Source organism: Mustela nigripes, chromosome 4 (assembly GCF_022355385.1).
Source record: "Mustela nigripes isolate SB6536 chromosome 4, MUSNIG.SB6536, whole genome shotgun sequence".
In the NCBI taxonomy this organism is placed as follows: Eukaryota; Metazoa; Chordata; class Mammalia; order Carnivora; family Mustelidae; genus Mustela; species Mustela nigripes.
In genome coordinates this window covers 7335883-7350248 of record NC_081560.1, presented here as the reverse complement: position 1 = coordinate 7350248, position 14366 = coordinate 7335883, and the positions used below count along the sequence as shown (strand labels likewise).

General features: G+C 41.4%; 1 protein-coding gene across 1 annotated transcript in view; it reads left to right on the top strand.

The window, feature by feature from the left end:
* CNTNAP2 (contactin associated protein 2) overlaps positions 1–14366 on the top strand; it is a 1946973-nt gene that overhangs the window by 1602209 nt on the left and 330398 nt on the right. The window contains exon 15 of the mRNA XM_059396202.1: positions 2297–2424. Within this exon, the coding sequence (XP_059252185.1) occupies positions 2297–2424 (128 nt within the window). The remainder of the gene's footprint in view (positions 1–2296; positions 2425–14366) is intronic.

Below are 14366 nucleotides of genomic sequence, written 5' to 3'. Positions count from 1 at the left end.
GCTCTTACATTAGCACAAATTTTGTTATAAAGTGGTTACTTTCTCACTCATCATAAATGAAAGAATAATAGCAAGTACTGGCGTGGGTGTTGAGCATCCTGATACATGACTGCTTGCCGTATAGAGCAGTCAATCAAAACATTAATTATTAACAAAGTTTAAATTATTTCTTACTGTTCAGTTAAATAAATTTTAGTTTAAATGTTTCTTTCCCCACCTCAGAGATATTCCCCTGTCTCTTCCCTAAACCCACACTCAACTATGAGGACAAGTTACATGACAGTCCACCATGATGTCTGTGGAATATTGGCTCAGTAAATTCCCAAAGGGAAAATGGATCCTGACGATTAGGAGCAGGAGTTGGCCGATTTCTTCTATAAAGGGCCTGGTAATAAATATATTAGGCTTCAAGGGCCATATGGTCTCTGTCACAATTACTCAACTTTGCCATTATAATGTAAAGCACCATAGACCATCTGTTGGAAAAAAAAGAAGGTTACATTTCAATAAAACTTTATTTATGGACACTCACTTTGAATTTCATGTAATTTTCACATGACACAAAATATTCTCCTCTGGATTTTTTCCAACCCCTTAATATGCAAAGATCATTCTTGGCTCATGGGCCATAAGAGAACAGGCAACGAGATGAATAGCTGTTAGCACTGAGTTCAGACTCCTGATCTAGAGTCATGTAATTCTAAGTGATAATGAACTTGTGGAGAATATCAGCCTGAAATTCCACAGGAACACACATCACTCCTAGGAGGTTGTCAAACTCCAGTGTGTCATTAAAAGGTGTTTTCATTTGTTGTTGCTTTAAGAAACACTGCGTATTGGGTTTAATGGCAGACTTTTTTTTTTTTCCTCTCTAATGTGGCTTTAATTGATAGAAGTTCCAATAAAAGAAGTTGGGTTTGCAAAATATTGCATGAGGTACTTGAGGCCAGGTCATCAGTAGATACAATGTAAATAGGAATCATAATCTTAGTTCTCAATTGATAAACAAATTTAAAAAAAAAAAAACATTATTTTGGAAGCTCAAGGGCAATGAAAATACTAAAGGAGTGTAAAAATACACTTGTTTGAGGCCCGCTGGCTGAATTCTGACTCCTTCCTGGGCTTTCCGTGGATCCTGACCCACGAGGGAGTGTATGTTCGCTGACATTTGAGAAGATTGGAAGAATGAGTAACTATTCCTAACAGCATAGCATTTTAGAGGCAGGCTTCCAAGTTGGTTCCCCTCAATTTTCTGAACTATTTGCCAAGAGACGTGAAAGACAAATCTTTAACCCGATGATTGAATGGCCTCTCGCATTCTGCTATCATCCAAAGTCAGTTTTTGTATGTACAATTTCAAAATTGTTTATATTCACACTGCACAGTGCCAAAAAAAAAAAAATCATCCAAAAGGGTAAATTTGTGGAATGACTTTATAATGATTTGTGCCTCCCATTCATCCAGCCCCAAATTAGGGGATTTCTTAACCACAGCAGCACAAAAAAAAGGATAAGGGGACAGGGATCTCAAGTTAAGGTGAAGTCTGTGCTGCACCATATGTCATGTTGGGCTCATCTCTTGAATTTCTATGCTCCCCTTCCTTTATTTAGGGTGGATACAGGGTAGAGTTAGGAGACCTGAAACATGATAAGTATAGAATAAGCAGGAAAGTGAATCCAAGAGAAAAATCAAACCAGGCTTGAATCTTCACTCTTCATTTTAGATGGAAAGAGACACTTGGTGTTGGAAACTTCACATAAATTCTTTCAGTTGTTGAAATAAACAAGAAAAGAGGAAGGAAAAAAGTGTCCCTTATCTAGCTGATGCACAGCAAGGAAGAAAGCCAACTGCTTTGAAGCAATTGAGGAGACAAAGGGGTTTTTTAATAGAGTTTTGTTTCATATATTATCCAAGAGATCAGGTTGACTTCGTTGAACTTTTGATTTCCTGACAACAGCAAACACATGCGTGCTCAAGCATTTGACATGTGTTTTTCATGCCGTGTCGGAGTCCACTCCCACTCCAGAATAGGATGCAAACTATTAGTTGGGACTGTCTGGAAATCAGGATGTCCATTCTGTTTTCCAGAAAGCAATGATGTCACAGCTGCTTCTGGGTAATACACCCTGAGACCACCTGATGGAAGAGAGAACAACTCTTTGGCTGTGGTTCTACTTAGTGAACCTCTGAGCATGTATTGGAATGCGGTCAATATCAGACAATTGAAACAGTTATCGGAAGAGAGATATTTCTGATTTAGCCTCCTCATCCTTTTCTGTTTTTCCCTGTGATTCAGGAGGAAGGACGCTGGCTTCTTATCCTACAAAGACCACCTGCCAGTAAGCCAGGTGGTAGTTGGAGATACCGACCGGCAAGGCTCAGAAGCCAAACTGAGCGTGGGCCCCCTGCGCTGCCAAGGAGACAGTAAGTTTGCCCAGAAGCTGTGGCTTGCACTTTCTTATCAGTTTGAAATAGTGTTTCCCAGAAAATCAGAGGATGGCAGGAAACAGACTTGCTCTGCTATAACTCCTGAAGAAATACACCGTGCAATGAGAACAGAGCCAAATGGAGAGCTGGATAGACCTTAATACATACAGGAGGGTGACAGTTGTCAAGTCTCCAAGACAGGAGCCTAGATTTGGGCTTAAAACATGGATATCCATCTTCCTTGAATATTCATATGTAACAAGTGTGACTACCTACGTTTATGGTGATATAAATAGCCATGCTAATAGCAGACAAGTGACAGTCAACAGCTGTGGTTCCACAGAGTGCTGCTGTTAATGCCATTAGCATGACTATTTATATCACCATAAACTGAGTTATGGTGATATAAATAGTAGCATTATGGCTTAATGTATCATTGTAAACTTGGATTATGGTCATATAAAGTTTGACATTATTGCTATCAAATTTCATCATCATCAGAGCTCCATGGTCCCCTGTAAGCCAAGGATTGTTTCTGGTACTCCGTCTTGCTTTCGGGTTTCGGCACCGCAGAGAGGAATTTGGGGCTGCTAGCTTGGACTGTGGGAGGTCAGGGAGTTAGAACGATGATCCCGCCTAATGAAGGGCACCATTAGGATTTGATGTTGTTTGATACCCTTCAGTGCGTGTCATGCGCAGTCGGAGGGAAGCGGTGTCGGATTGCTGTGGGGATTCTCTAGTGAGCATCCTGGCTATCATTTTCCCTCTTCTTGTCTGTGCACATGATTTGGGCAACTCCCGTGGGAGTTCTGTGCTTTTTGTGATTCTGTGCTAGGCACCGGGAGACCTAGATTGTGTTCCTTGAATAACTGACTTTCCGGGAGACCTCAGGCAAGCCCCTGCGCTTTCTCGGTGGTAATGAGAATACCACCTGCGTCCCAACTCCTCCTGGGGAGGCCATAAAGATTTTAGTGTCTGGATCCGGATTCCTCCTAGCAAAGCATTCTGTGCAATGGAATATTATTACCACGTCCATAAATCAAGGGAGAATGAGACCTACTCAATATAATAAATTATTGCATTGGCTCCAAGAGGTGTCCTAAGGAATGTAATGGTGCATGCTTCAGTGTTTACTATTTAGCAAATTGGGGCTGTTGGCAATTAAACAAGGCAATGTTCCTGATACAAAAGAGAGATGGAGTTTGTGCTGATTTTTCTTAGTTAGAGAAAATGAAAATGCTACCTTGAAAATTGAGGCTGGTCAAAGTGCTTTATCATGCATTTATTGAACAATAATACTTTATTCATCAACCCAGACTCAGTAGGACTATGCAATAAGAAATTTGATTTCAATTGCTTAAGAAGAAGATATTGACATAAAATAATAATAAGTGTGCATTTTTAAAAATATTTTGTGTGATGGGTGTGTGATAGGATCACTCTCAAAATAGGCAGATTCTCATGTGCTCTGATGAAAATCAGTTTCATTATGTCATAATTATTCATTAATATATAAATGTAAAACATTTCTCACTCACTAATTCGAATTCTGGAGTTAGCTATGAATTAAAGAAAGGGTGCCCCATGAAGTAATTGATTAATTTGGGACAGTTATAAAAATCGCACTTCTGCAAACTTTTGTTACCACTCTTCAAGAGAAGATTCCAGTCACATTAAACAGTATATGTACAAGTGTATTAACAGCTTATCGCTAATCTTAGCTTGTTTCCTTTAACCAATTTATCAGTATTCAAGAAGTATTTATTACTTATCTGCTATTTGTCTGGCACTTTGCTAGATATTCTTGAGATACATGAAAAAGACATTAAACTCCATTTTGAGAAATGCACAGGAAAAAGTATTGGAGAACAAAATGTTTTATAATAAAAGATTAGATTTTGCAAAATGAAATTAGTGCTACTGATGCCCAAGGAAAGAGTGTATATAGTGTATTTCAGGCAGACTTTATATTTCAAAAGAGAAAATAGGAGAAGTTTAGCGCTCAATGTTTATTTGCATATCTTTTCCAAGGCTCTTGTTCTTAGAGACACGTTTAGGACCCGTTGATAAGACAAAGAGCTGTCTTATTTGTTGGCAATGTGTGAACTCAGTGTCTTTGCAGTACTGAAGCTTTAGAGAGACTCAATCCATATTTTGCCTGATACTACATGAACCAAAAGCACGGTCAATATTTAATTGCAATTATAGGAAACACTTTTGTGTCTGAGGGAGAGAGAGAGAGAAAGAGAGAGAGTTTGCAGGCATCTGAGAACATCATAACTTGTACCTGAATTGCCAAGTAGCAGTTTCGGCACCTACCTTCCCTTTAAGTATGTTCAGATGGGGGCACAGTAACGAGAAAGTGTTCCACGTCCTGTCACTTTACAGTTTTTAACATGTTTGATTTCCTCCGATCTTTACAGCCCCCCAAGAGGTGGGGAAGGTAAAATATTAGCCCTTCTGCTTACAAATTATCAAACAATTTCTTTTAAAATGTCATTTACACTACAAATTTCTGTAACCTGTGGGGGGTGGGGCGGCTCCAGGAGGAAAGACAGAGCAGATAATATAAAGTTTTCTCTGTGCAAGGTCAAGGTTGTTTCCCTGAGTTGGTTGATGATTACATTTAAGTTATTAAAAAAAAAAAAATAGACATTTAGGTCTTATCCCAACCACCCATGTCCAGCCACCAATATAGCATGAATGTTTCAGGGATCAAATTCCAATTGTTAGAATTTAAAAAGTGTCATAGTAGCCTTAGCCTGTTGTTTATAGAGATTAACTGACTTTGTATCATTTACTGAAGGCTGTACAAAGCTACAGTTCGAAAAAGCAAATCCGTTGTTGGAAAATGTCTTTCTTTATTCGAGGAGTCCAGCAATGACAGCTTGGAAAACTGTGTCTTGAATTAGGTCTCCATACTATCCCCCAGTCTTGGAGAATGAAACAGTTTTTGGAGGCTCTGACCAACCGTTTCAGTGGTTTCAGTTGATTTCATCGTGCCTGCTGAGTTTCATTTTTACTGTGACTCATCTGAACTCATAGACCCATATAATCCAAATGCTAAAGAAAATCAGTGAGTTCCACTGGGCTCTGCTGCTTCCTCATAGTGCTGAAAATGCTTATTCTTCTAGAGTTTAGTGTTCTGAGGCTTTGGTGGTGGTGGTGATGGTTGTTGATTTTTTTTTTTCTTTTTAAAGACACGTTCAGATGAAAACCTCAAATCTAAATAAAAGTATGACTAGTGATGGGTGCTTAAGCTAAGATAAAAAGTGTGGTGAAGTTACAAATTCTCCTCTTAAATCAGGCACCCTCACCAAAGAAAAAACAAAAGAGCTATTTAGAGGCTCAGCCACTGGTAAGTAGAAGCAATTTTCAAATGTAAATGAATCATCCTTCTTGCAGTGAATTGCTAACCTTCTGTCGAATCCACATAAAAATAAATATTTCAGATTCAGGAGGTAGAAATCTTGTTCGTATTATATATAGTGAATATAATTAATTATAGAAATAAAGTGTGTGCTAGATAATTGCTTTATTCTCAGCTTTTTGAGCTAAAGATTTCCCATATCTTCTCTAGGGATTCAGGGACTTAAAAAAATTAATTAGCAGCAATTTCACTACAAAAGCGAGTGTTTTCAACACACGTGGGTAGAGACCATTCGCGAAAGTGTGTTACTCCAGCCTTCTTCCCTGTCGGTGTCAGAAACCCACTGTGGCTGTGAGGTAGGCCAGCCGGGCACTGGACTCAAACGGGATGTTTCAAATCCAAATCCAGTTGCTCAGAGGTGATTCTGAGAGGCCATGAAGGCAAGATGAGGAAAAAAGCAACAAATCCAGTGCAGGAACACAGGAGGGCGGGGACAAAGCTAGGGGTGAAGGAAGTAAGCCGGTGATGGAGTTGCATCCAAACCAGTGTGGACATCAGTTCTCTGCAAATGTAATCGTATGTATGGACAAGGTCAAGGTTGTGTGGGCAAGGTCAATGTTGTGCATGCTCTCTTTACTGCAAGACTCTCACAAGCCACACCCCTAACCAGCCAATCGCTCAAGAAAGATAAGGCAGTGACTCTACCTGCACCTTGTTTCTCCACAGATAAGACATTTCCAACGGTAATACAAATGAGCACATTCCCCACAGGGTGTGCGCAGCGCACACAGGGGTCACACCATCTCCCTGTGAGCATCGGTGTGAGACACCCTCTGTGCAGAGAGGACTGAATAAGGAGAGAGGGGTGGCCGCTCACCTGGGCTCGAATGCCATCCCGAGTATGGAGAGGAAGCCACTACTTGAGCTCCAGAGAGGAGGAGAGAGTTTGCTCATCCTCTTACTTTGCTGCTGGAGGCTTGGAAGAGATGAGGAAGGCAAAGGGCACGTTGTAAACCAAGCACTTTCTAGTCATCTCTTTCTTGACTCTCCCAACATCCTGGATGAGGTGGATCTTTGACTCAAGCTTACCAGTGAGAAAACACAACCAGATTTATGGGGTGATTTGCCAGTACATTTCAGACCTGGGACCAGAAGGTTTACGTGGTGCTAGAGCTGATCCCAGAATGGATAATTGGATCATTCTCAGAAGGTGCTCCCCATCCTTTCCCCTTCCCCATGGCTTCCCACACAATGTAGCTACGTGTACTTGCTTCAAGGATCTCTGTAAGCAAGAGCACGGAGTCAGAGGACCCTCCGAGATCAAACAGTGTGGACCCTGCATGGTACAGACCAGCGAACCTGGGTCTAGGGAGGTTAAGTGACCAGCCCAGGGTCTCCCAGCGGGTATATGGCAGAGCTCGTTGAGACAGTTTAGCACAAGCTTTCATCTTTAGTAATTCCCTGTGGCCACGACTAATGTTGAGTCCAGAGAGGGAGCTTTGACCTGGAACGCTGACCTCAGGTCCCTGCCTCCCAACAGCCAAGCAGTGTGATAACGTGGGACCAGCACTCTTAACTCTCCCCCCGCTGAGAGATCGACCATCTGGAAAACCCGATCAAAAACCCACAGCCATGGGGATGAAGGGTCAGTGGCAGAAAGTTGGTAACTTTGGTGTTTCATTTTGTTTTTTTTTATTTTTACTTCTGCCTTAGGTAGTTTTCTCCTTGACAGTAGAAGGCAGGAAAATAATCGAGAATGGTGTGTAGAAATGATGAACCTCTATTTTTTTTCTTAATGTCCCAGCCTCTGCCACTGTTACATGGGCTGCTACCAGCTGAGAAGCAGGAGTAGCTCTAAGAACAAGCAGAAAGAGTGAAATGTTCAGGATCAAAAAGTAGGCTGATTCCCATCCAAGGACTGGAGCCCTCTGGGCTCTGGGCAGATCTGAGAGCAGCTCTAATTGCAAAGGCAGCAGAGGGAAAAAGAAGGAAGGGCTTAGCTTTGGTCTTCTGGACTCCAGAGAGACTTTAAACAACTACAAGAGGACAACTCCCCCAGAAGAATCAGCTCTTTGATGCCCTTGGGCCGTTTAACTTTAGCCAAGGTGTCAGTTCGGAAAAAAAAAAATGGGAAGTAAAGTTAGTTACAGTTTAGGAGAAAAAAAAGTATTTCTGTTTTACAGTAGATAGGATATTTTTGTGTGTGTGTGACTGATTTTCCTACCTGTCCTTTCAAATATTGCTCACGTTTGGAGGAATCATCACATCCCACAGAGGAGATTTGTCTGAGTCCTGCTGTACATTTGTCGCTATCCGTTCCCTAAACTTGGACTCTGCAGAAGTGAAACAGGAGGAACTTTGTTCTGTCAGTTTAATCTCCATGATTGTTCTTTTGATGGACTTTGCCGGTGATCTCTCTGAACCATTTGCGGAGGAGAGCTAGACTTGTTCTGGTTATCTGAAATTATGTCTGTAATTCTGACACTAAGGGCTTGGAATTATCATGGATTTCCCGGTCCCCTAACAAGGCTGCCTTCACTTTGGATGGGCCACAAGTCTGGGGGTTCCAGGCCACCCTGCTCCTCTGACCAACTGACTATAAACTTGGGGCTTCCCACTATCCCCCCAGGATCAGTAATGTACTAGAATAACTCATAGAACTCAGGAAAGCACTATATTTAAGATTAAAATTTTATCATAAAGGTTACAGGTCAAGAGTAGCTGAATGGAATGATACACACTGTGAAGTTGGAGGGTTTCAGATGTGAAGCTCTCCTGTCCTCTCCTTGTGGAGTGAGGACACATCACCCTCCCCACCCATCAGTGTGTGTTACTGACCAGCCTGCCAATCTTTGGGTGTCCAGAGTTTTCAGAGGAGTTTTATACATAGGCGTGATTAAATAAATCATCGGCCACATAATTGAATTCAGTCTCCAGCATGTCTTCCTTCTCCCCGATGGAGTTGGGGCTGATAGCTCCTGGCTCAAAGCCCCAACCCTCAATTCCCTCAGTTGGTTTTTCTGGAAAAGCCAGCCCCCATCTTGAAACCAGGTAAGACCTACCACTGGTCACCTCGTTGGCATAAAACATCAGGACATACCATGAGTAACAAAGACCTTCTTTCACTCAAAAAATCTTTTATTTTATTTTATTTTTTTTCAGTGTTCCAAAATTCATTGTATATGCATCACACCCAGTGCTCCATGCAATACGTGTCCTCCATAATACCCACCACCAAGCTTACCCATCCCCCACTCCTTCCCCTCCAAAACCCCCAGTTTATTTCTCAGAGTCCACAGTCTCTCACAGTTCGTCTCCCCCTCCGATTTCCCCCAACTTCCTTCTCCTCTCCATGTCCCCATGTCCTCCGTGTTATTCCTTATGCTCTATAAGTAAGTGAAACCATATGATAATTGACTCTCTCTACTTGACTTATTTCACTCAGCAACATCTCCTCCAGTCCCGTCCATGTTGCTACAAAAGTTGGGTATTCATCCTTTCTGATGGAGGCATAATATCTGTTGTATATATGGACCACATCTTTATCCATTCGTCCGTTGAAGGGCATCTTGGCTCTTTCCGCAGTTTGGCGACTGAGGCCATCACTCAGTGAATCTTAAGAGCCTGGAAGTTCCGTTCCAGAAACCTGGCATGAAGACCAGATGGACTGTGATGACATCACAGTCCGTTTTCTCTATCTGTTTGCATTCTTGGTGCTCCTACTCCCAGCACTGGGTGGGAACTTGGGCAGAGACCTACATCCCAGTGTCAGTGGAAATGCTTGCATCAAGATGCTCAAATGTGTGTTCATTAGGTGAATCCGAATGGTTCAATAACCTCAATAGATTTAAATAAGCATTTCAGGCTAACAGTGGAGGCAGCACCACGAGGCTCTTCATGATGAATTGCAGAAAACTTTCACAGACAATTGCCAATAGGGGTTGAGGAGAGGAGCTGTCACGTGATTTATGTACACAACTATTTTTAACCTCAACAAGGTTTTTGCCCATTTATTCATCTTAACTAAATGAAAACCTTTATTCTTTTGTACCTTGAAAATCCCTTGAATCTGATTATCTTCAAATTAAGAATTAAGAAAGAACTCTTTTGCCTAGTTTTTCTATTTTCTCTGGCATTCCTAAATTAAGATGCACGGGAAGTATTAAATTTATAGAACTCATTGTTTCATCTAAATTAGATTAACCCCCCTGGCCCCTCAGAGACCCAAGCAGACTGTTCCACACTTTTGTTTATCCATGTCTCAAGGTTATTACTGACAAAATTACAATTAGTCAGTACTTTGAACCTATTGTTTAGGATGCTAAAGTGTGAGCTATAAACTACCTCACTCCGGCATAATTAAAACCGTGTTCCAGTTCACCTGCTTTATGATACTGCTTGGCTTTCCATAATCCGTGCTACATGCAGGCCTTGGACACTCAGAAACTTCACTGAAGAAAATCTTTAAAAACCTCCTCTTCATGAAGTTTGCGGAGACTTCCAAAGTAACAATCTTACTATAGTCACTGGGATTGAAAAAAAATTAGAGCTAACCTATTACATTATGTATTCTGTCTTTAAGAGAAATCTTAGTTCAAAACTCACCAGATACGTGCCTAGAAAGCAGTGCATTTGAATTTGTGTTCACCGATTGGCATGGTAAACTGCTCCATTGCCTATGTGTGTGGTCTCAGTGGAAAAGTAAAGGGGACCCCAGGGTCCATCCATCCATCTTCTCGTTGAGCCGGCCCAATAGTCAGTGATATTAAAGTAAAGGAATCCTTCAGGCTGCCTGAAAGGGGGAGATTATCTGTTCCTAGACTGATGCCTAATTGAGACTCTCTCTCAGTCCTTAAGTGTGAATAGAGAAACCAGATTCAGAAAGGGCAGCATGGTCTTTTGATGAAGGAGAGGTCATTTGCCCTTTAAGATTCTATGTGTGCCTCTTCTGTTCAGGGTTGTTGTTGTTTTTTTTTTTTTTTTTTTTTTTTTTTTTTGACTTAAGCTTTTAACAGTGCAATAGCTTGCCAGCCTCTTCTGGAATCCCTATGTCTGACACTTTAAGTATGCCTTAATTCCATTCTTGTAGATTATCCTAATCAATTTTGTTTCACAGCATTTAGGCCTTTAGAATGTGATTCTGTTACACTGAATAGGATGCAAATTGGGCTCGAACTTAAAATATGGCCTGTTATTTAACAGATCTATTTCACTGGTTTTTAACAGATTTGTGGTGAGACAGATACCTCAAATATTCTGCCCTGGTTTCTTTTCCATTATCATACTTGAGATAAGGGTGTGACTGACTCAAGAAGTCAGGATCGCCCTGAGATGACCTCATTTTCATTGAGTGCTTGCCTTACTCTTATGGTTTGACCAAAGATGCTGAGTTAGCTCCAACCGCCTCGGTTTTCTACATAAAAAAATAAATAAATAAAACCAAAAACAACACAGAAAGGAAAAAGTTAGCACTTTTTGTCAAATAACCTAACACCTTGGAATTGAATTTGTAAAAAGACAACTGGACCTGAGAATTAGAGCTGAGAAGGTACTCTGGCACATTTTATTTCTACTGTTTATTTATTTATTTATTTCAAAGAGGTAAACTCTTCATCTTAATCCTCCAAATTTACAGATAGAAAAATACATCTGGTATTGTTTAAGTATAATGAGAGTCTGATGCACCAAAATTAAGTTTGGTTGTTTCTTTGCAAAGCTGACCATTTTTCTGGCTTCTGCTGATGACCCCCAAAAGAAGTCACTCTAACAGCTATAGAAAATCAGACAATGGCTTGAAGTAGCATCTGTAATAAAGGAAACTTTACAGCTTCTCTTTGGGATTAAGGAGAAAGAACAAGCTATTGATTCTACTCTGAGCTTTAGGTGGTGGCCTTAACATACCTGAAACCGGTCATTTATTCGTGAGCAGTTAACTAGATTTCCTCCTACGACATTACAAAGAAGCAAATTATGTTTAATATGCTAAGAGAAATCAACAAAAGTAATTCATTTCGGAACATCGATTCTGTGCATCTGTACCCCTGGCAGATGCGAAGCCTAAGCTGGGTGATGGTCCAGTGAGGCCAAAAGAAAGACCCGAGGAAGCAGCTGAGACATAGGTTTATTGGGGGATCTTGAGTACAGGGAGCCCAGGAGCAGCCGACTGGACTAGGCAAAGTGTCTGTTGTTGGGATCTGTGCGCGGCAAGTTTTATATCGAAGCAACTTACCCTAGGGACTGTCAGTGGCCTTCCCCTCCTTGCTGAGCCGGCGTTTCCCAGGGGATCAAGGCCTGGACACTCGTCATTGCAAGGGAGACACCCCAAGATGGCCACTTCCAGGCCCCTGATGTTGAACAAAAACAACACATTCTGCACATTCTGCTTGATGAGAATTTAGAGAGAGGACAGATGTCTACATTCTCAGGATAGTGGTCACCAGAGGCATTCAGCATGTGCTTGCACAAACTAGCCATCCAGCAGGTACCATACAGATTCTTAGCAGTTTTCATTTTTGAGAAAACTCTTGAACTTTTTGTCTAACTCTTCTTAGCCTCCTTAACTCCAGGAGCCGGGTCTCCTTCCGACCTGTCGACATCCTTCTGCAAGGACCCCCTATTAGAGAGTCAAGAAAACACTGGATGACGTTTATATTTAGGAAAAAGTAATGTAGTGTCTACCATTTCTGTTTGATATAGCTACCCTCTCCCTTTTACACACACACACACACACACACACACACGCACACACACGCACACACGCAGAAATGCTTACCCTGAGAATTTCACATTTGTGCTTATTGCTGCTATAGCTACCTCAGTCCTGAACCTCCTTTAACTCCATGGTAACCCCAACTGGAGGCTCAAGACTACTGAGATCAGTGTAGTTGGAGGAACTCTTGTTAAAGATGGGGAGAAAGACAAAATGAGATTAGGAGTCAGATCGCATCTCTCCCCTATTCCCTTGGAGACTGTGGGGACAGGAGCACACTGTAGTCAACTCCAAGAATGCTCTGTGTCCCAGATGGCCTGGATCCATCCCGGGCTTCAACGCATGGTTTAGGGCTTGGTCCTAAGGGGGAAAAATCACCTTTCTCACTTAAAATTTTAAACATTGAATTAACGATGACCTAATCCTTAATTCAGAACGAGTCTATGTATGTATGGTGAGGGAACTCAATAATAAATTTGAGTCTGTGGCCTTTTGTGCTAGTGTTTTAAGAATCAGTTCATGCTATTTTACCCAAAAAGCCATAAAGAAGATGAGCTATTCTCTCTGAAAGCAGCACTCCACCGGGGGAGAAATAGGACACTAAGGAGTCAGGATTTTGCTTTCCTTTGTTGGCCTGTTGTTTGGCATTCTAGAGCAGTGCGACCCAATGGTTTACTGTGGTGATGGAAATGTTCTTTAATTTGTGTGGTTCATTTGGTAGCCTCAAGACACAGGTGGCTACTGAGCATTTGAAATGTGACTAGTGTGACCAAGGATCTGAATTTTTAACTTTACTTAATTTTAGTTAGCTAAAAACTAAAGAGCCCCATATGGCTAGTGGTTGCCATATTGGACATCATAGCTTTAGTACAATAGTGAGAGGCTGCTTTCAGAACCTGAGAACCTGTCCCCACCTGGAATTCAGTCTTCCTTGTGGCTAGGAGTTGGCCTGCTCAGGTCCTTCCTGGAGTAATAAGAGATTAAAGATGAAGAAAGAGAAAAGGTGGTTCTGCATTGGCGGAAGGGACCAAAAAATACCTAGGATATACAGCACTGCACACAGAACATTTTCTCAGCTGCTCCATAAAATTCTCCATGTATCAGCCAGGAAGATGGTGTAGAATATAACATTCTAAATGTAGAATAAGAAGTATTTTTTTTTTATGATGTGAGTTTTCATTTCATTATGGATTCTCCTTGGAATAATTTGTCTGCAGAGTAGAATTGTGTTTAGAGGCTTACTTCATGGGTTTCAATCTTCTCAAACTTTATTTTAACTTTATGTTTTGAAATGCAGTACATTCTCCATTTTGCCTACGAACAAAAGACTAAAATAATAGTATTTCAAAAAGAGATATGGTTGCATTTTGTCAACAACAACATACCTTACAAGATAAGGTGGAAGCCTATAAGTAATAATCAGGTAGACCTGCTTGCAGAGGTCTTCGTACATCTTCTCTAGATCTGTACTTAACCAGTAAGACCTGTGGAGTAGATGGGGTATACCTCTCCCACCAGCTTGCCCATTCCACATCCCTACAACCTTAGGATCTCATGAGTGATGCATTCACAGCTCAACCCTTTTTGCTGCCGCTCATAACCTGTCTCCTTCCTGGTGCACCAGTTAAATGTCATCATTTACAATCTGGGGATAAACACTGATTGTTCAAGGGGAAGGTAGTAGGAGAGAGTTGTTTAGAGCTGTAACTGCTAAGTGCTAGTTTGAGCCACTTGAGGCAAGGTTGAGATGGGGAAGGTAAGTGCTATGGGTCACATGTTTGTGACTTCCCAGTATCAAGCTCCTTAGTAGGACCAGCTAAGAAATGGACAGAGCCTGGTGCAAAACAAAAATGCAGGACC